Here is a 26,919-nt window from a genome sequence, read left to right as displayed (position 1 = left end):
TCGCCTGTGAGCACTTCCACTCTCATGCCTTTCTTCTCCAGCCAATGGAGCCGCGCCATGCAAGCAAAGGGACTACCGTCTTGTGTGAACGACAGGGCGGCGGCAGAATTGTGAATCGCTGTGTTCCGCCTGGAAGCGGTGGAAAGGTGCTTCTCTTCCACCTCTCCAATCTGAACCCACCCTTAGTTGGGCTGATTTCCAAGACAAGCTCAAGGCGCGGTTTATGCCTCCTCAGTACCTCGCATGATTGAAGGAAGATTGACGCAATCTCAAGCAACATGGTATGCCAGTCATGTCTTTTTCTAACCGTGTTTTGCAGCTCGGCACTTAATTACGCAAATCGGATGATGAGCGCAAGGAGGCTTTCCTCTTTGGGTTAGACGAATACATCAAGTTTGATGTAGAAGTCTTTGACCCCGCGGATCTCAACAAGGCTGTAGCGATTGCTCTCTCCCAAGAGATGAAGCACAACAAGGGAAAGCCTAAGGAGAACAAGACTTCTCAAGGAACCTCTCAGAATTCTCAGACCACGCAGAATGGTAAGAACGGTAAGAATAGTAATTCTTCTAGCCCTTCTTCCTCTAATTTCTCGGAAAAGAACTCTAACAATGAATCTAAGGGTAAAGCTAAAGCACCTGCAAAACCTAAGCTAACCCCAGATGAAAAAGCTGCACAAGGAATTGTAGGAGGATACATCATGGTTGAAGAACAAGTGATTTATGCTAAAGAAGGTAAATGTTTTTAATGTCACGTCAAGGGTCACATTAAGAAGGCTTGTCCTAAGACAGCCCCACCTAAAGAACAAAAGGCACCCACAGCAACCACAAGCACTATAACGCACCACGCTGAATCTTCTCATGACTTTGACACACACATTGATGAGTCTCTCATGAAGTGTTATGGTCATGTAAAGGGTCAGCGTTCTATCATATTGTTTGATCCAAACAGTATGCATGATGTGATTAGTCCCTCTCTTGTTGAGAGAGCCCGCCTAGAGGTTAGTCAGAAATCTCCTCTCGAGGTTTCTGGCTTCGCTCCTGGTATGGACTCTCTTATCACGAAGGAGTGCCTTGATGTGATGTTTACCGTTGGACAAGCTTCTTTCATTAGGAAATTTCTTGTGCCTCCTCTCTCAGGATGCGATATGATTTTGGGCATAAGATGGTTTCGTGATCTCAACCCTCTCATTGATTGGGAGGCTAACACTCTCACTTTACATGCCAAAACTGACTCCCCCCTCATCATTCATGCTGAGGAGGGCTTGCATTCTTTGCCTCTCATCTCTCATGTGCAGGTAAAGCGTGAATTACGACGAGGAGCACAAGCGGCATTCATCTATGCTGCTCCATTTCCCAGAACATTCAGGCTCCAGGTAAGTATTCAGATTTGTTTACTAAGTTTAAACATCTCTTTTTGCAGGATAATCTTCCACCTCGTCTCCCACCCGAGTGGCCGGAGGACCATCGCATCGAGCTTATGGAGGGGGCACAGCCTGTCAGTAAGGCTCCCTATTGTTTGAACAAGACACAGGAGGAAGAGTTAGAGCGACAACTCACGGAGTTGGTGGCTGGAGGATTCATATGCCCTAGTGTAAGTCCTTTTGCTGTCCCTATTTTGTTTGTTCGTAAGAAGGATGGTTTGTCTCGTTTGTGTGTTGATTATAGGGCATTAAACAAGATGACTGTCAAGAACAAGTTTCCGATGCCTTCGCATTGACTATATCCTAGATAGGCTCAATTGGGCAAAGGTTTTGAGCAAGGTTGATCTCAAGAGTGAATACCATCAGGTACGGGTATTCAAAGGCGACATTTCAAGACCGCTTTTTACACCAAGCGAGGGCAATGTGAGTATATTGTTATGCCTTTTGGATTGACAGGTGCCGTGGGTACATTTAATCGTCTCATGGTAGGTCGTTTCGGCGATATGGTTAGGCGTATGTGTATTCATCTTTTTGGATAATATTCTCATTTTTTCTGCATCGTGGGAACAACATGAAAGAGATGTCGAAAGGGTACTAACCCGTTTGGATGAGTGTCAGTTGTACATTGCAGCTAAGAAGTCTGAATTTTTTCTTACGAAAGTCACTTATCTGGGTTATATCATTTTTGCAGAAGGCGTAAAGCTAGATCCCGCGAAGGTGGAACAGGTTCGTAATTGGGATTTGCCCAAAACTGCATATGATGTGCATTCTTTTCTTGGTTTATGTCAAGCATATAGTTCGCACATAGAGAATTTTGCACGCATTGCTGCACCTATGACTCATGTTTTGAAAGGGGTAAAGACTCGTCATCAGCGCGTAGACTTGTCCGAAGCAGCCATTCAGGCTTTCGCAGCTCTCAAGGTTGCGGTGACATAAGCACCGCATCTTATCCTTGCCTCTTGGGATGATCCCTTTGAGATATGGACGGATGTGAACAATGTCACCATAGGCGTTGTGCTTCAGCAGCATGGTCGTCCTATAGCTTTCCTTAGCCGGAAGCTCGATAGTGCGGAAAAGAATTATTCAGTTTATGATAAAGAACTTTTGTCTGTCATTCAGTCTCTTAAGCATTGGAAGCATTTTCTTTATGGTAGAGAGTTTACAGTTCGCACAGATCATCAAGCCCTCAAGTGGCTACAGTCTATGCTTAGTGCACATTGGAGTGATTGCCAAGCACGGTGGTCACAATTTGGAGGTTCGATTGATAATGTGCCTGGAAAAGCTAACTCTGTTGCAGATGCATTGAGTCGCAAAGAACAGATTTTGGCTGTTGAGTTAAGATCCACATTTTCTATTCAGGGTGAGTCTTTTGACAGCATGAAGAATCAGTATGCGGATTCCGAGTTTGGTAAGTATTGGTTGCAAGCTCTTGCTTTCCAAGGGCCAAGCAACTATCTCATTCGTGATAGTTTGTTGTATTTTCGTCAATGTTTATGTGTGTTGCCCTCTCTCAGGCCAACCATATTGCATGATGCACATGATTCTCTCACGGGTGGGCACAGGGGAATGAACACCACTTTGGAAAAAATAGAAGATTCTTTTTTTGGCCTAAAATGCGAAAAGATGTATTTCGTTATGTCACACACTGCACCATATGTCAAAAGGTAAAAGCTTCTCGGGGTAAGTAGCAAGGCCTCTTGCTTCCGCTGCCTATTTCCGATGAACCTTTTCAAGATATTTCCATGGATTTTGTGACTAACCTATCACCAAGTTTGCATTCAAGAAACACTCAATGTTTGACAATTGTTGATCATTTCAGCAAGTTTTGCATGTTGATTCCTTGTAAAGCCACAGTTACTGCACAAGATGTAGCACGGTTGTTTATTAAGCATTGGTACCCCCTCTATGGTTTGCCAAAATCAATTGTTTCAGATAGGGATGTTAAGTTCATGTCCAATTTTTGGCGTACACTCTTTGAAAATTTTGGCACTAAGTTGAATTTTCATCGGCTTTTCATCCACAGTTAGATGGTCAAACAAAAATTTACAATCAATTGGCTTTTGATGTTTTAAAGTTGTATGTGCATAATCAGCAGTCTCAGTGGGAGCTCTATCTCCCATTGGTACAGGCTATTTTGAATGACTCTTTTTCTTCTGCTATTGGTCGAACTCCGTATGAGGCAGCTTTTGGCCGTCCGTTTCAGTCATTTTTGACTCGCTCGGTCAGTCAAATGCCTGATGCCAATGCCGAAAGTCAGTCATTGGATGAGATTTCTGAGAGTGTGAAGCTTCGGCTAAGCAAGGCTCAGGAATCTTATTCACGGCAGGCTAACAAGCATCGTCAGGATGTTTCGATCAAGGAAGGAGATTGGGTGTATTTAAGAATCATGAAGCAACGTCTTAAGCAAGTTGGAAAGAAGTGTCCAAAGTTGTCTTTTTGTATGTATGGTACATTTCCAGTCATTAAAAAGATAAACGAGATTTCAATGAAATTGCAGTTGCCTAACTCATGGTCAATGCACAACGTTTTCCATGTTTCTTGGTTGAAAGTGTTTCAGGGAACACCTTTAAAGGACATTTCGGATGAAGAAGAACCGGACATCATTGATGAAGCTGAAGTCATGGAGCTGGAGCAAGTGTTGTTGCATTGGTTTCAACATGGTTCGAAGAAGCAAGTGAGACAATACTTTTTGAAGTTCAAGGATCGAGGAACCCACGAAGCGGTGTGGTCGACGAAGAGTTTTTCAAGGATTATCGAGAGTTGTTTGCAGACTACAAGGAAGCCATGCAGCTCGGTACCAGTACCTCACTTTAAAAAGGAGGGGATGTCACGTGACACATCCAACCCTATGTGTCCGTGGACAAGCTACAGCATAACAAGGGTTCCGTCAATCCAATCAGTCTAGATTAGAAGTGATCTGACACTTTTGTGAGTCTATTCGTAGACCGTGCATGCCCAGTCACTTAGTATAGATGCATATCCTCTGGTTGCACAGAGCATGATCAAGCATTCCCATCAGAATCCATCAGAATCCTTCAGGGGAATTTTCTAGTACATTTAGCCTATTTTACCTATTTTTGACATTTTCACTTATTAATTTAAGTGACTTTTGCTGGAAATTAGGTAGGGCAAATTGGGTAAGATAATATATAAGCAAACCAAGCTTAGCACTAAATGGCAGATGAGCAAGGAGAATAGCAGGCCATTGGCGACAGGTTCCCTCTCTCTCAGCAAGACTCCCCAATTCCCCTTGGGCGATTTCCCCATGCAGGCATCCCTAGCGTTTTTCCCTCAACATCGCCAGCAGCCCAGTCCCTTGGCGTTTTTCAGCAACACAGAGATCGCAATAGTAGCCTGCACCTAGCGTTTCCAAAGCCATCCTCGCCCTCTGTGCCTTGGCGTTTCTAGCACCAAACCGCAGCAGAAGGGCAGCGTTTTCAGCCCAAAACGCAGCAAGAATATCAGCGTTTTCAGCAGCCACTATCAACGTTTTTCAGCAGCATAAATTCAGCCTCGAAATCAGCATTTTGAATCGCAGCAGATTTCAGCCTTGAGCGTTTTTGGACAGCAGATAAAGACATTCAGTTTTCAACCCTAGCGTCGGCCTCGTCATCCTAGTCGTCGTGGTCGACATAGTCTAGACTTGCATCAATTTCATGCATCATCATTGTACCAGTTTGTGCAATCAATCGTAGACCACTCTCGCCAACGAGAGTGGGGCCTTCGGAGGATTCTGTCCATCATTCTATAAAATGTGGTAGGAGCATTTGTTGAGACCAAATGGCATGACAAGAAACTCATAGAGACCAAATGTTGTCTTCAACGTAATCTTATGGACATCTTCTGAACTAATACGTATCTGGTGGTATCCACTCTTTAGGTCTATCCTTGTAAACAATGACGCTCCCTGAAGCCGATCAAGAATGTCATCTATCCTCGGTATGGGGAACCTGTTCTTGATGGTATTTTTATTCAAGGCTCAATAGTCAATGCACATGCACCATGAACCATCCTTCTTCTGCACTAGGAGTACAGGCGAACAAAAAGGGGATGGACTGGGCTGAATTAGCCCCTTCTCTAAAAGCTCGTTGACCTGACTCATAATCTCTTTCCGTTAGGCTGCACTAACCGTGTACGGTGGTCTATTCAGTGGACTAGAACCTGGCTCTCAGGTCTCTCAGGAGGTAAGTCCCTTGGCAAAGAGTCCGAAAAACAATCACTAAAAACACTCAAAACAGTTGACCTGTCTTTATCTAAGGTAGACAAATTAGATACAACTTTAGGTACTTCTTTTGCAAAGATCAAGTACGTAGAAATATGATTCTTTATTACAAATGAAATAGCAAAAGCAGAAACAACTGGAACAGACTCGCCTTTCAGCTTTACATTAAGGACATGAGTCTTTCCTCTATGTACAAGGGTAATCTTTTGTTGCAAGTATCCACCATAGCATGCAACCTGTAACACCATGGGATACCCAATAACACATCACAACCCTCAAGTGGCATAATATGAAATTCTTCCGCATCCACATAACTCTGAATGTGTAGACGAAGCTTCCCCAAAATGGGAGAAACACTGGGCATGCCAAACTTGCTTCACGTGTCATACCCATCTCCTCTGCATGAATGCCCAACTTTTATGCCAATTCTGGTGATATAAAATTTGCATGGGCTCCTAGATCAAAGAAAACCAGCACTGTTTGGTCTCTAACTTTGCCCCAAGCTTTGCACAGTTCCGTGTTATTTATGTTTGGCTGGTCACCAACCAAATCTAGGACAAGTCCTGCACTCGGCTTTGGCTTCTTCTCTTTATGATCTGACTAGTCATCCTTATCGTGTGACTTCTTCTGTGGGCATTCATTTGCAAAATGTCCTTCCTGCTCACAAATATAGCATTTCTTGGCCTCTCTAAGAGGTTTCCTTTCTTCAAGAAGTTTTGCCAGAAAAATGCCTTTTTTGTCCTTGTCCTCATCCTAACGAAGATTTAGACTGCTTCTTGGACGTGTCAGCTTCTTCAGTGGAGGGCTTCTTTGTGGGAGACACAAAAGCTTTGCTGCAACATTGCCCTTGGCTGAAAACTATTTGCCCTGGGACCCTTTCTTGTGGCTATTAAATCCATCGGAATCTCCCTTCGACAGATTGCTGGCCACTTGCATTCTCAATCAAGTGGAACATATTGATGCAGTAGTCCGTGATTTTCTTGGGCAATCCGCAACAGTACTTCTCAATCCGTTCTGACAATGGCACAAACCTGTAAGAGGTGACTGGCAACAGAGCGGCCCAAAACTGTTTATTGTATTCTTCTAGATTCGCACACTGTTTAGCATTCAACTCGTGCCATTCTGTCATCACATCCACTTCAAAAGTGTTTGTCAGCCATGTAGGCGCAAAAAGCAGTTTGAATTGGACCCACGTTGTTGGGGCTTGACCCTGGTTAAACAATGCGGTTCACCATTGAAGCGCATCCCCTTTCAAGACAGTGACAGCCTTGCGTATCTTCGAAGACTGTGTGAAGTTTCCTCCAGCATAAGCTGCATCAAACTGCTGTATGAAGGTCAAAGCCTTCAATTCCTTGGAAAGTTTCAAACTTCACTCCTTGCCCACCTTCCTTGTAATCCTTTGGCTGACTCAAAGGAGCCACATTATCATAAACAGGTGCCTGCAAAAGTGGTGCTCCACGATTGCCCATTCAAGCACTCGCATCACCTGTTTTACCTGTCATACCTGCATTTAGGGCGTATGGCTGCGAAAAACCAGCCATACCAAATTATGTTCCAGGCACTCTAAATTGACCATAGGCACCCTGAAAACCTGGTTGGACACCCATGTTCGCGTACATAGGGTTACCCATATCTGTTTGCATTGTCCCGAACACGTTCCTTGGCATATAACTTGTGGAAGGTCCAGCCATAGCTTGAAACTCTGAACCACCTCCAAAATAACCAGGATAAGTAATAGGTAATGGAAGGGTCTGACGCATAGCCTATTCATTACTTCCTTGACCATTCGCAAACGGTTCCTGTCCAGCTAAAGCAAGCTGCTTTGGATCATTGGACACCGCTGGTTACACATGGGCTTTCCCTCGAGCCTCACGAGTCCTCTGCGCATGGAAATCTTCTTTTCCTGTCCAGCTAAAGCAAGCTGCTTTGGATCATTGGACACCGTTGGTTGCTCAACCACATGGGCTTTCCCTCGAGCATCACGAGTCCTTTGCGCATTGGAAATCTCCTTTTCCTGCAACAGCTCAGCCATGCCCTACATAGGAGGCTGAAAATTCTATGTCGGAGCCTGAAATTCCTGTGTAGGAGCCTGTAAGAACTCCTGCTTCCTTGGGTTGCTAGCCAATTGCTGAAACATGTCCATGCAGCAATGCAGTTGAGCTCTAAACAACCTGTCCTCTTCTTGAAGACTTGAAGGAACTTTCTCTGTGCCATGTGAGGAAGATTCCTCTTTAGGTACTTGGTCTCTCTTTTGTGCCATAATGTTGCTTTCACCCACAACAATCCACGCTGCACTTTTTTAAGAAAAAGTCACTATCCCGTCGATGGAACCATATAACCGGCCTGTACACAATAGAGGGCGGTAGGTACTATTTCAATTACCTGTTAACTTTACATAGAGCACTGAGAAGAAAAGAGAATGCAGTTGCGTCCAACGACTAGAATGTCACTGCACACACGAGACCGACACCCTGTAGGCCCTAAAAGTTGGCGCCCCTCTTTATTCAATCATAAGTTGGCGATCCGTACACTTAGGCCAAACTCTCACAAAGCTGTCCAAACTTGGCGAGGGCTGAAAACGCAGGTTTTCGATCTGATTTCGGCAGCATAATGGCGCCAGAACTCCTGTAGGTCAAAACACCTGTCTAGGACGGATTCCCTTGTAATTTAGAAGCTTTCTGTTGAGCTGTAACAGAATTTCAGCGTGTTGTAATTCTGTGTTTTTCTGCTGTCGGGTGTCCAAAACCCTGTACACGGATCCCAAGGTTCTCATAGAGCTCCCCTAGTGTTCTCTTGCAGTTTAGTTGTGAAATTCTAAACCTGCAGAAAAACACAGTAGGCCGTAATTCTCTGTTTTGGATCTTTTAGCGGAACGAACACGCCTACGCATGTCCCAAGGGCTTCCGCACGCAATGAAATAGTTCTCTGTGAATTGGACGAGTTTTCATGCGAGAAAACTCTCCAAACTTGCAATCTTCCGCGATGGAACTGTGTGTACTTGTGGGGGATTAGCTAATTAGGTTTGTGTTCAGAAGGCTCCTGCCTTGGCAAACACGCATAAACCCTCAGAACTGTACATATTCATCTGAGTAGCCTACGCATGTCCCAAGGGCTCCCGCACGCAATGAAACAGTTCCCCTGTGAATTAGACGAGTTTTCACATGAGAAAACTCTCCAAACTTGCAATCTTCCGCGATGGAACTGTGTATACTTGTGGGGAATTAGCTAATCCGATTCCTGTTCAGAAGGCTCTTGCCTTGGCAAACATGCACAAACCCCCAGATCTGTACATATTCATCTGAGTAGCCCAACTAGTGGGGCATTACCATATGTGCCAAAGGGGAGAGAGAGATGCACGAGAGCAAATCATCGCGCTACATGAGATAGAGGAGAAGGCAAGCTTTCCATTAAAGCTGTAGACCTGCACCCACTACTCACACATACAGTGTAGGTCACTAATGGAGCAAAAATCAGCCTCAGCCTCAAAATGGGCGCCCCTTCTTGCTGAGGTGTCCTGCAGATGGCTCTCCTTCTGCCAAGTGTCCAGTTTGCCCCTTTGAGTTAATTCCCTAGCTCCCACTCACTTATAAAGTTGTAAGTGACTTTCCGAGTGACCCAGACTTCTGGCCCGACCAGTCCCAGACTGACCGACCTAGACTCCCGATGTGAGAAACCTATTTGGCCGCAGCCGTTTCACACTGGCCATGCAATGTCCACTTGCACCTTTTCAAGGATTCCGAGAAAAACAAGTAAAAAGAAAAAAAAGTAAAAAAAAGTAGTACATATTTAGAGAAGGCAACAGGAAAAATACACCTCCTGGTGACAGTTTATCTAACATAAATAAATTTGACTGACAATTATCTAAAATGTCACGTATAAAAATCAAGTATGGAGAAAGATAATCTTAATTACAAAAGTGATAGCCAAAGTTGATATAATAGGGACAGACTCCCCTTTAAGCTTTACATCCAGGATATGATTTTTGCCCCTATATTGCAGGGTGACCTTTTTGTTGTAGACAACCAACACTCCATGTACACAGAACATACATGGGATTCCCAACAATGCATGGCACCCTTCCAGCGGCATGATATAAAGTTCCTCTGTGTTCAATCTCTGTGGCCTCTTCCTCTGTGGACAATCTACAGCAAATGGTCTAGGCTGCTCTTCGGACGACTTGCGCACAAAAGGCTTCCTTTTGTTTTCTTTGCTTGTCCTCTAGACGTGTCGGCTGAGTCCTTAGCTTTTTGTGCCTTTTCAAACCTCATGACGCTTTAGGAGTCACTTTTGCAAGGGGATTCTTTGCTGAATTTTTTTGCCCCCTTTCACGTTTCCTTGGAATCCATTGTCTTCTCCCTTCAACAAGGCATGACTAGTGTTGGCAACTTCCATAAGCTGAGTAAGGGTGGCCACTCTGCTCTTTGTAAAGTAGTTTCTGATCCCTTTAGGCAACCCACAACAATACTTCTCAATCTGCTCTTTCAATGGCACAAACTTGTAGGAAGTTACTAAAAGAAATGCTTTATGAAACTTCCGATTGTACTCCTCTAAGCTTTTGCAAGTAGCCACATTGAGTTGGCGCCAATCTGTCATGACATCAGCTTCAAATTCATTTGACAGCCATGCAGATGCAAACATTTGCTTGAAGTATACCCATGTGGCAGGTGCTTGTCCTTGCATCAACAATGTTGTCTACCATGAACGCACATTTTCTTTCAAGAAAGTGGCAGCTTTTTTGACCTTGGAGGCCTTTGTAAAATTCCCCCCCCTGCATACGCCGAATCAAACTGTTGGAGGAAAGTAAGAGCTTTTGTCTTATCCCCAAATCCACTGAAAGTATTAAACTTCACAATTGCACTATCTTCTTTGCATGGTTTTGGCTTTTCCAGCACTCCCAAATTATCATAGGGAAGTGTTTGCAACATGGGTACAGTGGTAGGATCATCTGTGCCCCTTGGCCATTAGGATCTTTATTTCCTGGTGCCATATTTACCTGTTGATTCGAAAAACCAGCCATACCAAAAGCGGCTTCTGGCACCCCTAACTAGCTTTGATTACATTGAAACCCTAGATGTAAGCCGATATTACCGTACATGGGGTTTGGAATCATGCCTTGCATCTGTTCCTGGCATGTACTACTGGTTTTCAGGTGCATAACCAGCCATGCTTTGAAACATAGATCCACCCCCGAAATACCCAGGATGTATTGTGGGTGGTGGAAAAACCCGATGCATAGTCTAGAAATTAACTCCCTATCCATTTAATCCAACATTTGGACTTTGGAAGGTGGCTGGCTGGCTGGCTGAACTAGTAAAGCCTGTGGAATTGGCGTCCTAACCACCTATTCGTGGACAAAAGGAATTTGTCTTGGAGCCCCAATTGACTTCACAACATGCGAGTGCTCCTTGCCCTGCTGAGACGCATAAGGGACCTCGGCTTGAGCCTCAACGGGCTCTACTGCATGAGAAAGTTGTCTTGTCTGCTACAACACTGGTGGAGCTTGCAGAAATTCCATAAACGTGGGATTCTGCACCAACCGGGAAAACACATTCACAATAGCAACCAATTGTGTCTTGAACGCATACTCGTCTAGTTGCCCAATCATAAACCCTTTGAACTTGTGGTGGCCGTAAACTCTTGCCAACCTCGAACACTGGAGGAACGGTCTGTTTGTCCTACTGTCCTGTGAAGAGGAACTCTCTTCCCTAGTGTCATTCGTCCAATCATCCCTAGTGTAATTCCAAGTTCGTGTGCTTGTGTCTTCACCAAAAACCAACCAAGGCTCGCTCCTTGAGGAAAAAGTGATTCTGTCCTAGCGATGGGACCATGAAACCAGCCAGTAGCCTCACTTAAGGGCGGTAGACTTTGGCTTTCACCCGATCTTACATTGATTAACTTTACAACACAAAGGAATTTCATGAACTAACTTGTGACTGGAATTTAACACTTCAAACAAACCAGGACTTGGCAGCTAGAGTACCCCCAAGTAGACAGTGACACCACGTTGGCCTCAAAGGTTTGTGCCCCTTTCGGTACTTTTTTATTCCAATTAAACTCTGGAGCAAACCTGTAAACTCCTACATGCTGTTCCACTTTTATTGGGCTGAAAATGACCTACTCTAGCCCAAGTTCGGCAGAATAACAATTGTAGAAGGCTTCACATACAAAATCCCTATGCAATAGGTGACTTTTTCGGTGCATTAAAGCACTTTCCTAAGCCTGGTGAGAAATTATAGCACACGGAATTCTGTGTTTTCGGCCTCTAAAATGCATTTGATCATCTGTTTCCTAGTCCCCTAGCTTCCCCAAAGCTAGTGGGACTATTAGGGATCAAAAAGGGTCAAAACCCTAAACATGCAAAAAAACATAGCAGGTTGTAATTCCTTGTTTTGGGCTCCGTTTTGTGTGTCGTTCTGTAACAAACTTGCCCCAAGTCTAGATTCTACTACGACATAGCAGAGATTCACTTTAGAACAATTCACAAAAGACGACACGGCCCGGCGTAGTTCCGTACCAAGAGGTATTGGCTCCAAAGATTGGCACCCCTTTCGGTATTTCTTTTTATATTAATCTGTGTGCAAAGTACAAGAGTCCGCGGGAACTCACACTCAGACTCTGTGTCGAGATGCTCTGAGTAATGAGGCCAAAAAGACTTATTTATTGCCCCAAAATCTAAAACTCAAAATCTTCCAACTCAGAAGCATTATGCCCAAAGCTGGCCAGCGTAATTTTCGAAAATCCGTACAGAGTGCCACGTGAGCAAGTCAACGCGGTTTACGGAAATCTGTCGCGTCAACAGTCAGTGTTAGCTTGTTCGCGCATTCCACGGGGGTCCGTACAGTTTGTGTGTGTGTACGGGGGCCTGCCACGTCACCAGTTTGTGACATACCCCTGCTTGAAAGAATTGTAGTCGTCCTCGATCTGCAAAACAGACAGAGGCCATAAACTGTCTTAGTAGACACTGACTGTTAGTACCGATGCACTAGACACGACACATCTAGCACTTGTACAAATCGACAGTCACATCACAAGACATCACTTGACATCACAGGACAAATCACATACAAATTTAATCCAAATCTCAGATCATGATCAATCGGCAACGTATTTAGTAATCGCATCTAGATCCATTTTGGACCTCACGGATGCCCGATTAACTAATCGTTATTGCAATCATGTCTATAGAGATTTATGAGACCGAAATGCTGCACTCATTTTGTCTTTCAGTTCCTACAAGGTAAAGTTCCAAAATCTGAGGAGTATCTGCTAGGTCCTCCTCCTCCATCCACTTCGCATCCAATGTAGGATAGTTCTTGAACTTAACCAAGAACCGCCTAATCACTTTACCTTTTATCTTTCTATCCTTGTGTGCCATTATCTATTCTGGAACGAGTATCTCCTCACTTTCCTCCACTTCGGGTTGCTCATCAAGCTCCCAATCATCGAGCTCATCGCCTTTAAAAGGCTTCAATAGACTCACATGAAATGCATTGTGAATCTTCCAAGTATCGGGCAGCTTCAGTCGAAAGGAGACATCATTTATCTTTTCTTTTATCTGGAAAGGGCCATAATACCTCATGCTAAGCTTTGGAAAAAGCCGCTCCTTTCCCTTTTTCTTTCTTAGGCGTGCCTTCTCAAAACGTAAGAGCATCCAATCGTCTTCCTTTAAATTCAAATCGCGACGGTGTCGATCTGCTGCCTTCTTGTATCGTTCTTGAGATTTTGCTAAAGCCTCCCGGACCTTGGCAAATGCAACGTCCAAGTCCCTCGTGTACTGGTCGGCTTCAAAAAATTTATCTTTCGTGCTGGCAAAATTTTTTCCCATTGAGTCTTCGATAAGAAATGTAAGACTTCATAAATCCAATACAACTGAATTTGCAATCTCAGATTGCCCATCTGTCAGCGGGTGGAATGATGACGAGAACTACAAGCGTGTGCCAATGTATTCCCAAATAGCCCTCCAAAACAAACTCGTGAATCGAGGATCTCTGTCAAGGACTATTGTCTCAGGCATGCCATGTAGTTTGAAAATCTGTGTAATGAACAGTGTCGCTAAATGATCCGGCTTGATTGTTTTCTTCACTAGTTAGAAGTCTGTGTCTTTGGGAGATCAAAAATGAAATCCATAGCAATACTTTCCCAGGGGTGGGTGGGAATGGGTAAAGGCTGTAACAATCCCTATGCTTTATGCCTGTCAAACTTGACCTTTTGGCATACCAAGCAACTGCGTACAAAGTCGTCCACATCTTTTCTGAGTCTCGGCCAAAGGAAGTAACACTCCACACCTTTCAAGGTGGTGTCGACTCAAATACAAAATGGGAAGGTAGTAGCCATCCCGTATGCTACTACCTTCCCATTCTGTATTCGAGTGAATACATCCGAAAAATCTAGATCTTTGTCGAACCGATCAACCACGTTCTCGAAGCCTTTATGATGAATCACGGAAATAGCCAAGACTAGTGGCTTCCGAGACAAAGCATCTGCCACCAAGTTCTTTTGTCCCTGAACATGAACAATCTGGAATTGAAATTGTGACAAGATGTTAGCCCACCGTATCTGCTTTTCCAAAAGCTGCTTCTGTGACAAGAAGTAGCGTAAACTCTGATGATCAGTGAAGACCGTGAAATCGGCTCCGAGTAGGTAATGTTGCCACTGACATTGTCAAAAGCTCTTTCTCATAAATTTGTGCTGTCAATTATGGCCTTGGAAACAATCGGCTTTCATAGGCAATCACATGGCCTTCTTGCATTAAGACTGCTCCCAGACTATGACCACAAGCATCACAATATACTTCAAATGACTTTTGCAAATCCGACAAAGTCAATACTGGTCCAGTAGTCAATTTCTCTTTCAGTGTGGGTCCCCATGAGAAAGGGACTCCTTTCTGTGTCAGAATGTGCAAAGGGGAAGCTACCTCTGCAAACTTTCGAATGAACCGCCGATAGTAAGAACACAAACCCAAGAAGCTTCTAACTTCATGAACATTCTTCAAATCTGGCCAATCACGTATAGTCTCGATCTTGGCCGGGTCCATCTATACTCCTGCTTCTGAGACGATGTGTCCCAAGAAGTGTATCTTTGGCAAGAAGAATTCACTCTTTTGGCATTGATAACTAACTTGTGGTCTCGCAATGCCTAAAAGACCTGTTAGCAGATGGTGTCTATGTTCTGCTTCATCCTTGGAGAAGACTATAATGTCATCAAAGAAAGTGCCGACAAATGGTCTATCTCGGAAAATCCTATTCATCATTCGGTTGAAAGTCGCTGGAGCATTGGTAAGGCCAAAAGGCATCACCAAAAATTCATACAAACCGAAGCTCGTCCGAAAGGATGTCTTGTAGACATCTCCCGGAGCGATTCGGATTTGATTATATCCGCTTTTCAAATCAATCCTGCTGAAACAAGAGGATCCCTGAAGTTGGTCAAGAATACCATCGATCCTTAGAATTGGAAATCTGTTCTTGATGGTGATTTTATTGAGAGCTCTGTAATCAATGCACATTCTCCAAGATCCGTTTTTGTCTAAAACCAACAACACCGGAGAGCAGTAGGGTGAAGTATATCGACTGGATAAGACCCTTTTCCAGAAGGTCTTTCACTTGGTTCATGATCTCTTCATTCTGAGCTCGGCTAACACGATAAGGTGGCCGGTTCGGTGGTGTGCTTCCAGGAATCAAATCAATGGTGTGATCCTGAGGTCGAGATGGGGGAAACTCGCTTGGCAGGCCCTCGGCATGAGTGTGGAGAAAATCTTGGCGTTCTCTATCAAGTTCAAATATGTTCGTTCTGTGTTCATCAAATAACTCTTTCAAGTAGATCGAGTAAACAAAGAGACTGGATTTCTTTAATTTGGAAATGGCCGAAGCCGATACAATAGGGACGGACTCACCCTTCAATTTTACATCAAGTACAATTTTTCGGCCCTTCTCATTCGTCAACGTTGCTTTCTTTGCCCGATAATTGACCACGGCGTTGTTCTTATGGTACCAAGGGACTCCTAGGAGGACGTCACAACCTTCCAAGGGCATTATGTAAAAGTCCTTGTGCCCTAAATACCTCTGACAGTGCAACCAAAGTTTGCCGATGACAGGTGTAATGGTTATGTCCCGTCCGGTGCCGCTAGAACTGCCTTTGCTGGTGGTCGGTCCCATCCTGTCGGGCGTAATCTCGAGCTGCGCCGCCAATTCGGGTGAAATGAAGTTGGCCTTGGCTCCTCCATCGAAGAAAATCAGAGCTTCTTGGTCTTTCACTTTGCCCCAAGCTCGGCAAAGTTCTGTACTTTCATCAATCAGGCTTGGGTCAGTACCCATGCAATCTGGTACCAATCCTGCTTTCATCTTGCCTTTTTTGCCACGTTCCTCTATTGCTCTCAAACTCTCTGGCCTGTCTTCAGTTTGTTCTTGCTGTGCCTTTTTGGGGCACTTTGCGGAGATGTGCCCATGTTCATACAACCAAAACACTTCCCTTCTTTTATGTGATTGGCCCTCTCTCCAAGAGTGAGCTGGGGTCGTGTATCCTTATCTTTCTTTTCTTGGGAACTCTTTCTCTTTCTACTTTCATTGTTAGAGGTCTGTCAGGTTCTCTGAGTCAAGATCTCGTCAGTGGGGTAAGTCAAGAAATAGTGGGGTAAGTCAAATTTCTTGAATGTATCAAGAAACCCCGTTTCGCATGACCCATTAATTCTTGAAGAGAAATTGACTTTTGTTCCAGGTAGTAGTCTCGGATCTCTGTAGGGAGTCCGCAGCAAAACCGCTCGATCTGTTCCTTGAAAGAGACCTTCTTAAATGAAGAGGTTGGTAGAAAAGAGTCCCAAAATCTCTCCAATAAGCGTCCAAAGAATCTCCCTTGGTCATCCAAAGATGATTCCAAGCGGTTCGTATATCCCGTTTGTACTGCTGAGTCAGCCAAGAAGATATAAAGAGCCTTTTGAATTTCAACCACTTGACTGGAGCTTCCTTTCTCAGAAAAAGTGGACCACCATGTTCGAGTAATCCTTTGAAGAAAGATGCAGCCCTCCTAATCTTGGAGTGCTCTGAGTAGTGCCCTCCAGAGAAGGCTATGTCAAACTGTTGAATGAAGGCCAAAGCTCTCAGAGCATCTCGAAACCCAGAAAAGGATTCAAATTTAATCGTCTGTCCACCTTCTTCGAATTCTTTTGCTTTCTTGCTTTTGTCTTCGAGGAAGTCATATTGGTTGGCTCTGTAAAAATGCTTCTTCTTTGTATAAAACATATGGTCATCGGAGTTCGAACTGTCCGAGGATGACTCCTCTGTAGAATTGTCAGCAACTGGGCGAAATCTGGGTTTCTTTGCCTTTTTCTTACTCTTTCCGAAGCTTTGCTTTTGCTTCGCTTTTTACCTTCTCTGTCCTCCTCGCTCGAGTCAGAAGAGCTAGAGAGCAGAGAAACTGTCATAAGAAGAGGAAGAAGAAGAACTGGGTAGTCCTTCAAAACGTACTCGCTTCTTCTGCTTTCTTGCAGATGCAAAAGAAGATTGACGGCCCAAATAACCAGGGTAGCGAGTCCCCTTCTTGCGCTTTTTCACTTGCTTTTGGATTGATTGTTTGCGTCCAAAAGCTGACTGATCTGTGTTTGAACCACCTCTTGTAATTCTTGCTCTGTAAACATCCTTGGAGAAGGAGGTTTCTTGATTGCCGGTTTGATGGGTGGTTCTGTGGCTTTTTGCCACTGAGTGTGCACTTCTGCGATGGATTGTTGAGACAAAAATTTTGCAAACTGAGGGTCCTTCGCAAATTTAATCATCTGCTTTGTGCACTTGTCAACCTGCTGTCTACTGTCCATCTCTTGAAGTTCCGTACTGAGTAGTCCGAGGTGGCCCATACTCTTCCTCTGTTAATCGGTTGAATCTTTTTCGTGATCTCCTCCCGCATCAACAGATGCAGAAGAAGTTGACTGATTCTTCTTGGAATCCATAAGTGTCACGAGAAAAGGATCGGATTTCCCGGTAGAAGGAAAATCGGCCGCGCTTTGATACCACTGTAACAAACTTGGACACCCCAAGTCTAGATTCTACCGCGACAGAGCAGAGATTCACTTTAGAACAGTTCACAAAAGACGACAGTGCCTGGCGTAGTTCCGTGCCAAGAGGTATTGGCCCCCAAGATTGGCGCCCCTTTTGGTATTTCTTTTGATATTAATCTATGAGGCCTTTAAAGTACAAGAGTCTGCGGGAACTCACACTCAGACTCTGCGTCCAGATGCTTCGAGTAATGAGGCCCAAAAGACTTATTTATTGTAACAAGGGATGCCCAAAAAGCAAAGCCCCAAAATTTCAAACTCAAAAGCATCATGTCCAAAAGTTGGCTAGCGTAATTTCTGGAAATCTGTACGGACTGCCATGTCAGCACATCAATGCGTTTTATGGAAATCTGCCACGTCAGCAGTCAACGCAATTTGCGGGGGTCCATACAATTTGCCACGTCAGCCTTTCGGCAGATTCCTCGGAGGTCCATACAGTTTGTGTGTGTCGGGGGGCCTGCCACGTCACGAGTTTGTGACACGGTCGCATTTGTAGCAAGCCCTCAAGTGCCCACACTTGTAAGGCTATTTGCCCTTTGATTTGGACAAGAGTTTGCGCAAGAAATCTCTGCGGATCAACCTGTACTTGCGGGAGATTAGCAACTAGCTAATCCAGTACTTGTTCAAGAGTCTCTTGCCTCGGCACTCGCCCATGAACCCACAAAACTCCATAGACAGATGAGTAGGCATCACCATTCTGTATTCAAAATGAGAGAGGTGCACGAGAGCAGAATCATCGTGCTACATAGAGCAGAGGAGAAGGCAAGCTTTCCATTAAAGGTGTAAACCTGCACCCACTACTCACTCACACACACACACACACACACACTGTAGGCTTCACAATGAAGAAGATCAACCTTCTCTCTCAATTTTGGATGCCCCAGCTGATATGTCTTGCAAATTTGTTCATAGGCCACCATGTGTCCAGTTTGCCCCATTGAGTTAATTTCCTAGTACCCACCAACTTATAAGTGTCCTGTGGGGCCTAAATGACTTTGAACTGAGCCTAGCCACCCTTTTACTACTCGAATTCCATTGCCAATCGCTCGACCAACTTTGTAGTGACCTAGCCTTCACAGCTGCGGTGAAACTCTCGGTCATCGGCCACTTCACATTGGCCATACAATGTCCGGGCATTTGTGACTTCAAAAAGAGGGTCCCAAAAATTAAATAAAAATCAAGGGAAAGAAACCAACAACTAAGGTTAGTGGTTGTCACAGCCTCGTGACAGTGAAAGATGCAATGAAGACAAAAGCTAGCCGTGCGTTCTCTACAAGGGTAGAGTTTGTTCCTGGAATATGCAACGGAAGATGCAATGAAGACAAGAACTTGCCTCCGATCCGGTGGACACCTAGACTCCAATAAGATCCTTTGACACTAGAGAACACATGCAATGCCACAAGAATGAACGAGGCAACTGTGGAGAAGAGAGATTACCAAGGTAGAAGAAGACAAGACATATGTGAGAGAGAGAGAGAGAGAGAGAGAGAGAGAGAGAGATATTTTATTATCGTCCTCGAAGGTCAAATTTTAACTTCGGGACCAAAGTTACGTGTGATGTAGTATGTGTGTGGCTGATGAGTGACTCTCGATGCTCCAAAATTGTGGTGATGAGAGTCGCAATGGCGAGCCCACATTGTGGTTGAGAGAGGAAAGTGTGTAGGTCTAAGTCATGGCTAAAAATTTGAGGGAAGCAAGTTCGGATGTGACCAAAAGCTGAGCACTCTAGTAGTGTGTGGTACTTAGACTCTCAAACTTGCATTGAGCATAATGTGCAAGTCGATTTGACTCTTCTCCATTGCCCCAACGCCCTGTCTCACGTCGAAGGGGGTGGGAGCTAAGTTGAATGGTTGCGATAGTGCGTATCGTTGACAAGGGGATAGGCTCAAGCATGCAAGTGTGAGTACAGTTTTCCCTTTTAGCGAAGAACATGGTTTTGTAGTTGGGGGCAATATGGGTGGTGTAATGTATGAAGCGTGACCCACCGGATTCCTCCCAAGCCGTAATACATTGGCGTTGTAGAAAAGCTTCATTCACTTACGAGTCAATTGAGGCATCATGTAGCAAGTGTAATGCATCCCATCTCTCAAACCACTTCTTTATGTCTTGCATCCATCCCGTGCTCGAGATCTTGCTTTTATGCGTCTTTTGAACTTTTTTTGCTTGCTTCCCATGCAATTGTAGGAAGTCAATGTGAGGGGTTTTGACGCATCTTTATCATGTACTCCACAACCCTTTCCATGCCCATAACCTCAATTGGAAGAGATCTCAACTCAAGAAGTAGGAGCATATATGGTGTTTGTGTCTTAACTTGAAAAAAGCTTGTAATAAAACGCTTTTGGACATTCTCAAACTCTTTCCAAGTAGACTTTGAGAAGTCCCACCCCACACTTCCAACTCCATAAAGAAGAACCGGTGTCACCAATGTGTCAAAAAGGTACTTCATGAGAACCCAACACTTGATGTTTCCCGTAGAAACTGCACAAACAAGTGACCAAGGGTGGTCCGGCATAGAACTGACATGCCTCAGTGGATAGACCCAAGGTACATTGTTACAGGCTTGGACACTCCAAGCGAGAAATCAATAGCCACACACGAAGAGCAATTGCAAGATCAATGAACTTGAAGAGAGAGAGAGAGAGAGAGAGAGAGAGAGAGAGAGAGAAGAGGAGAGTGGACACGGCACGGCGGAGTTTCGAGCCAAGACGCATTGGCTCCAAAGATTGGCATCCCTTTCTGTATTTCTTTATTATTGCTCTTCGCAAAGTACAACTCCCAAGGGAGCAACTCTTTCCAAGACTCCTCCGGAAGAGTGGCCCTCTGGGCACTTCTAAACGTACAAGGGCCGCCCAAAAGCAGAAGCTTCTGCTCCCAAAAGCCCATGCAAAGGTTGCAAATCTGCCAGCACAAAACGTGGAAATCCGTACAGCTTGCCACGCCATCATGTGAGCGCAATTTACAGAAACTTCAGCCAGAGTTTAAGCTTTTGATGTTTTGGGTTTAAGCCCTTGGCCGGTGCTCATAAATTGGTAGGGGTAAGGATTTTAATTCCTAACCCCTCTCTTGTCCTCTTGGCCAGTTCTTTCCAGTTGGGCATGCCATGCCATCACTTTGTGATATTCCCCCCTCTTGAAAGAATTGTAATCGCCATCGATTACACCTACTAACAACCAAAGGAGAGAAACTTTCTTCCGTAGAAACTGACTCTATGTACCTATGCACTAGACTTCCACAAATCCAGCACTTCTATAAAGTCATCAATTACTGATCAATCACATTTCTGTCGAGGGGCTTAGATGCAAATCATGATCATTGTAACCTATTAAGCAATCACATCCAGAGCGCACCGATCTTTTCACGGATGTCTTGATCTACTAAATCTTGTTACTATCAGATTCATATCCTTTCTTTTCACATTTCGATCAAGCAAACCATGCCCATGACCATCACCACAAGAGAGTACATTCACATAGCATGCAGTTCACAGAATCACACACTTAGTTCACAATAAACAACGTGTTTCAATCATTCAATCTAGCCATCTCATCCTCCCAGAACTCTTGATGCACCTAGATCACTGTGCAGCCATCTCATCCTTCTGGAACTCTTGATGCACTCACAACAGTTGTCACGAGGACGTGGCAACTGTTAACTACGTCACAAGGACGTGGCAACTGCTAACTTTAGTCGTTGGTTTCTTTCCAATAATTTTTGTTTTATTTTTGAGACTCTCTTTTTGAAGTTGCAAATGGTCGGACATTGTATGGCCAATGTGAACGGTAGTTTCACCCGCAGACGGAAAGTTGGTCGGCACGGGAATTCGTATAGTAAGAGGATGTCTAGGCTCAATTCAAGATCATGTAGGTCCCCTCGTCGTACTTAGCAAGTTGGTGGATACTAGAAAGTGAACTCAATAAAGGCACAAAGCCAAGGTGGGATCACCAAAGGAAAGTATCCGACAGTTGGGCCACATTGCACTTTTGGATGCGGTCCCAATGAGGACAGATGGTCAGATGACCAGTGGGAGTCCAACGGAAGCATCCCCTAAAATTTAGGGAACTGCTATTTTGGGCCATGAAATCTGTTCGCGTCATTATCTCCGGAATGACAAGGGGAACATTTTAGAACTCTGTCGCGAAGTCAACTGGGCAACCAATCGGGAGATTTTTAGGCGGCAACCCCGAAACGGGAAAATGCTTGTAATCGCGCCAAGTGGCACAAAATGGTGCACTTTCCTCTTGCAGAAAAATGGGCGCTGATTTTTATAGCTGGGAAGCTCATTTGCAGTCTTCTGTCTCACAAGTTAAGAGCTATGGAGTGCATGCTTTCCTCTCTATGTACAGTGTGGTGCTAGGAGTGATGACCTGCACACTACACACCTCTCTCTCTTCCCTATGTGCAGTTATGTAATGCCTCACAAGAGGGCTCTTCGTTTGACTGATGTACAGCTGTGTGGTTTCATGCTTTTGTGTCAAGGCAAGAGCCTCCTTGAGTAGGAACAGGAGTAGCTAATTGCTACTCCAAAGCAGGCACCGATGAGGGTGCATTTTCAGCGCTGTGTACGCGCTGTTTTTGGACTGTTTTGCAGCCGCAATGATGCCAGAAGAATTGGGAACCATGTCCCACTGTTAGACGACAATTCGGGGGACTGTTTAGGACTGAAAACAGATGAAATACCAGTAAATAGAGCGTGCTGAATTTACTGTTTTTGGGCAGGAATCAAAGGGTTTATGCAAGTAGAAGCGAGTCCCAGCAGGGGAATTGGTTTCGGGCAAGTTTTGGGGCTGTTATGTTGCTGAAATTTTGCGAGAACAGGTGGTATCTAGCGGGATACAATTAGAGGATTCCCACGACTCTTCTTTGTAATTTACCCTCCTAAAGAATAATGAAATACCGAAAGGGGTGCCAATTTTGGGGACTACAGGTTGTCGGCGTATGCTCGGAGCATTCTAGCTTCCCAGTCGTGTGTGTGCTTAAGTGTTAATTCCCGTCGCAGGTTACCTGTCTAAAGTGCTCTCTGTGTGTGTCTAAAGTAAAGAATTTCGGGTGAAAGCCAAAGCCTACCACCCTACGGGCCGGTTTCAACAGTATCCAACCATCTCATCTAGACAGAAATCTTGATGCACTAGAGTCGATTCTCAATCACTTAGCCATCGCATCCAAATCTCGCTGATCGCTAACAGATGTCTAGATGCACTAAGTTCAAATCGTAAGAGCATGTTTAATTCTAGGAAACTAACTCCTGAGGAGACGCGGTCATCGATATTTTTTAAGTTTGCAATTTGGGAAGCGGCATCTGTGTGGTTATTCGATCCTGGAGCCGTAGTGAGAGTTTGCACAGTGTTTTTGGGTATTGTGATGTGGGGAAGCCTCGCTATAAGATCGCGGGTCTTTTAAGTAGCTACATCCTGAGCATTGTTTTGTGCCAGGGCAGGGCTGTTGACACCATGTCGTCAAGCACGTCCATGATTTGTCAATGCGGGGCAGGGGCACGTTAGGTGCTGACACTGCTGTCCAGATCCGCATGAGAGAGTTTTCCAGGCTTAGAAGTTGTGCAAGGGTGAATGGCAGATTGATTACTCACGTACCAGGTAGAATTTTAATGTACAGAACAACAACACTATAAGAAGGAAGGTACGTGCAGAGTTCAACTTCGTTGGTTGGTGCTGAGCACCATTAGTCTTGCCTTTTCAAACTGGATTACATGTAGCCTTCATTTTCTATCTTTGCTTCATCTACGCGTCTTTTGTTGTATTCATTTAAATCCATTCTGACGTTAGCTTCCTGTGTACTTTTGATTCACAGGTATGGACAGGCTTCTCATTATTGAGCCACGTAATCTCATCTTGAAGCTTGAACTGGGCAAAAAGTACATAGCCACTATGCAACTCAAGAATGTTATGCACACCATGCCTGTGGCTTTCTATGTTCAGCCGAGGGCACCCAAAAGCCGTTACTCCATCAAACCTGTGCATGGCATCATTGCGCCACTTGAAGCTGTTTCTTTGATGATCACTCTCAATCCACAATTGGAGATTCCTGCATCAGTCCCATATAGCGATGACAAGTTCGTGGTGAAAAGCGTTGTGGTGCCAGGGGGGTCGGAGTATGATCCTGTTCCCCTTGACTGGTTCACTGGAAACAAGAAGCATGTATACCTTGATGATCATGGGATTCGTATCTTCTTTATAGGTGGTGGCATTCTCAGACATCTTATAGGAGTTGGATGCATGGAAGATGTGAGGCAGGTGTTGGAATTTGATGAGATGCTTGTGGATTCCATAGATGAATATGGATCCACAGCGATGCACATTGCCATCAGAAGGAGAAGACCTGAGTTGGTTCAGTTGCTGCTTGAATTCCGAGCTAATATTGAAATAACAACCAACATGGGTGAAACTGCGTTGCAAGAGGCGGCCATCCGAGGAGATACACTGATTGTGGAGCTACTGTTAGCCAGGGGTGCTAATATCAATGCAAAGACTCCACTGGGGCATACAGCTTTGCAGATGGCTGTTGCAGAAGGCCATTTGCAAGTGGTGAAGCTTCTGTTGGAGAATGGTGCAGATGCGAGTGAACTAGCAGGGGATGGTAAGACAATTCTACACATAGCTGTGGATAAAGCAAGATATCCCTGTATGGAGCTTCTCTTGCAAATGGGTGCAAATGCAAATGGGAGGATCAAGGATGATGGCAACACACCTTTGCATTTGGCCATCCTAAGAGCAGATGAAAAAGCAATGGAGATCCTGCTTAGGCATGGGGCTTGCAAAGAACTGAAGAATAGAAGTGGGAAAACCCCGGGTGACTTGGCAAGAGAGAAAGGGCGGCAAGCACTCATCTTTCTCGATGAGCTTGTTCTGGGAGATGAGTTGCGGAGTGCGTCGCGCAAGGGAAATCTGGTGGTTGTGAGAGACAGTTTGAGATATGGGAGTGTAATGAATGGACAAGATGATCATAAGTGGACGGCACTGCATATTGCTTCTTTTAATGGTCGTAAGGGAGTTGTGCATGTGCTTCTTGAAGCTGGGGCAGATTTAGAGTGTCTAGATGATGCCTCATATACTCCTCTGCTTTGTGCTGTGGAGGCTGGCAATAAGGACATTGTGAAGCTCTTGTTAAAACATGGAGCTTATGTCAATGCACGCACCAGTGATGGCAGCACTGCCCTTGATCTGGCCACTACATTCAAGCATCCAGGGATTGCTTCTTTGCTGCTCGAATGGGGTGGATGCAGCAGCAAGCATTCAGAAGGCGTAAAAATTGAGCGAGGCGTCTCAATAAAGAGAGAGTGTCCTGTAAAGGGAACCAGTCAATTTGTGGATATAGAGGACAAAGGTAGGCAAAAAAATCATTTGGTTAAGGATGTTTTTGGATATTCTCCAGTAAAATCTCTCAGGATGGCATTGACAGGACCGACCGAAATGACGATGATCCCATATACAGTCCAGTAATGGTTGGAGGAATACAGAGTCATGTGCACAATCAAAGTGATGATGGGAGTTTGGGATAGCTAATTGTCTTCTCATTGATGTGCCTTTTCCATTTTTTGGGTTTGCCCTTTATGAGGTTTGAGCAACAAGAGCTAGTAATTGCTTGAATCAATAATGTATGTACATAACTGCTTTTGTAAATTAGAGTGCGGTGTATTGTTTTGATTACCTTTACAAGACAAAGAGCTACGAAGAGTTTTTTTGTCTGCAAAGAAGATCCTTCTATCAGTTTAAATCCTGTCCAATGGGCTACATCAGCCCTACCATGAGGGTGAAAGGTTAAACTGTAAAGAGGTTAGAGTCTAGACTCTCCCAAACTGAGGGACAAAAGAATACACAACGGCTACATCATAGAATGAGAGGGGGGAAAGCCAATTAGGTGGCTTGCAGTACCATTGAAGACCGTGAAAAAGATATTGACCGCCACAGTCTAATCAATGCCTGGCGTGGTCCCTCAGCCTTGTCTGAGCTGCCCTGGATGGTGTCATACTGCCTCTGAGCGTGTGGAACAGCTCAAGCCAGAAAGCTCGAATTGCCACTGCAGATGGCTCGTGCCATCCCTCGAAGATGCAAAAACATAGAGACCTCTGTATGAACCAGAGGCCAGGGCCGCTGAGCAGCTCTAGCTGAAGTCTCTCTCGTGTTGCCATGTTGCGATCGAGAAGCCAAGCGTTGGGCATTGCTGGGTTCCCCCTGCCTGTTCCGTCTCACAGGCAAGTGGTGGCCCTGAACTAGCTAACTATGCACTGCCCCCAGGTGAGGGCCTTAACTCGGAGGATGGAGGCTGTCACACGAAGAATTCTGAGCCAAACCTATGGCCATTGCAGGTGGCTCCATGCCGACGCTTGAAGATGCAAAGACACAGAGCTCCATATGAACCAGAGGCCTAAGTTGCTATTCAGGGTCAGCTAAAGTCTCTCTCTTCAGAAAATCTTAGCCTTTATCTCGGGGTGGCTTTCTTGGCGTGTGCTTATGTGCTTGCAAGAGCTCAAGCTCTCTTCTTCTTTTTCTCTTTGTACAATATCAGAGCTTTGTTGTGGTTGAGGAGCCACTCAGGAGCAAAGAGAGAAGCTTTTGAAATCGAAGGGTTTCTTCATTCTATTCCCTCGTACAGCCCCTCAGAGATATTTGGGATACATCGGTAACGATTTTTGTTTTGGTGATTTTGTGGGAGATTGGGTGGTGCAAGATCCTATGTAATTCCGTGGACGCCACCACCAACGATTTTTTTTTGGGTGATTTTGTGGTAGATTGGGTGGTGCAAGATCCTATGTAATTGTGTGGACACTACCACCAATGTTGCAACTTGATTTCCACTTCGAATGCTTTTCTGAGGCGGTTTTAGAAAAAGAGGGGTTCACATGCGAAAACACTAGAGTTCCGGTTTCTGTATATCTACTGTTATAGTGGTGTAGGAAGCTTGATGGTTGCTACAACTTTGTTTCACAGCTTTTGTGCAGTAGTGTGAGACAACATGTTGGATGTATGTATGTATGTGTGTTGTGGTCACACGTTGATAGTTGCCTAGCTTTGAAGTTTGCAATCAAGGAGCATGAATGTACGAACTTGTTATTTGTGAGTGTGTAGACACAATGATTGGGCACAAGATGCCAATACTCCAAAAGAGCCCGAAACGATTTGGTCTTGCTAGGTGTAACCAATGCACAGGCAGGGAAGTTGAAGTCAAAGGCAAAGTTGAATACTATTAAGAAAAATTTGTCTGTGAATGATTCTACATTAAAGACAG

At 44.7% G+C, this 26,919-nt stretch overlaps 1 protein-coding gene across 5 annotated transcripts in view; it reads left to right on the top strand.

Annotated features, from left to right (window-relative positions):
- LOC147448128 (protein VAPYRIN-like) overlaps positions 1–26,252 on the top strand; it is a 60,973-nt gene extending 34,721 nt beyond the window's left edge. For 2 of the 5 annotated variants that reach the window (XM_086523995.1, XM_086523992.1), the window contains exon 2: positions 23,485–26,252. In XM_086523995.1, the coding sequence (XP_086380121.1) occupies positions 23,487–25,133 (1,647 nt within the window). In that variant the 5' untranslated portion in view covers positions 23,485–23,486 and the 3' untranslated portion in view covers positions 25,134–26,252. Of the gene's footprint in view, positions 1–1,419; positions 1,591–2,111; positions 2,147–23,484 lie in introns of all 5 variants that reach the window. The other 3 variants (XM_086523993.1, XM_086523996.1, XM_086523994.1) reach the window with 3 other exon arrangements.
- Positions 26,253–26,919: the final 667 nt, after the last annotated feature.

Source organism: Adiantum capillus-veneris, chromosome 11, assembly GCF_014529385.1.
Source record: "Adiantum capillus-veneris isolate H3 chromosome 11, ASM1452938v2, whole genome shotgun sequence".
Taxonomy (NCBI): Eukaryota; Viridiplantae; Streptophyta; class Polypodiopsida; order Polypodiales; family Pteridaceae; genus Adiantum; species Adiantum capillus-veneris.
Note: the sequence above shows the minus strand (reverse complement) of the source record. Positions and strands in the feature narration are given on the sequence as shown.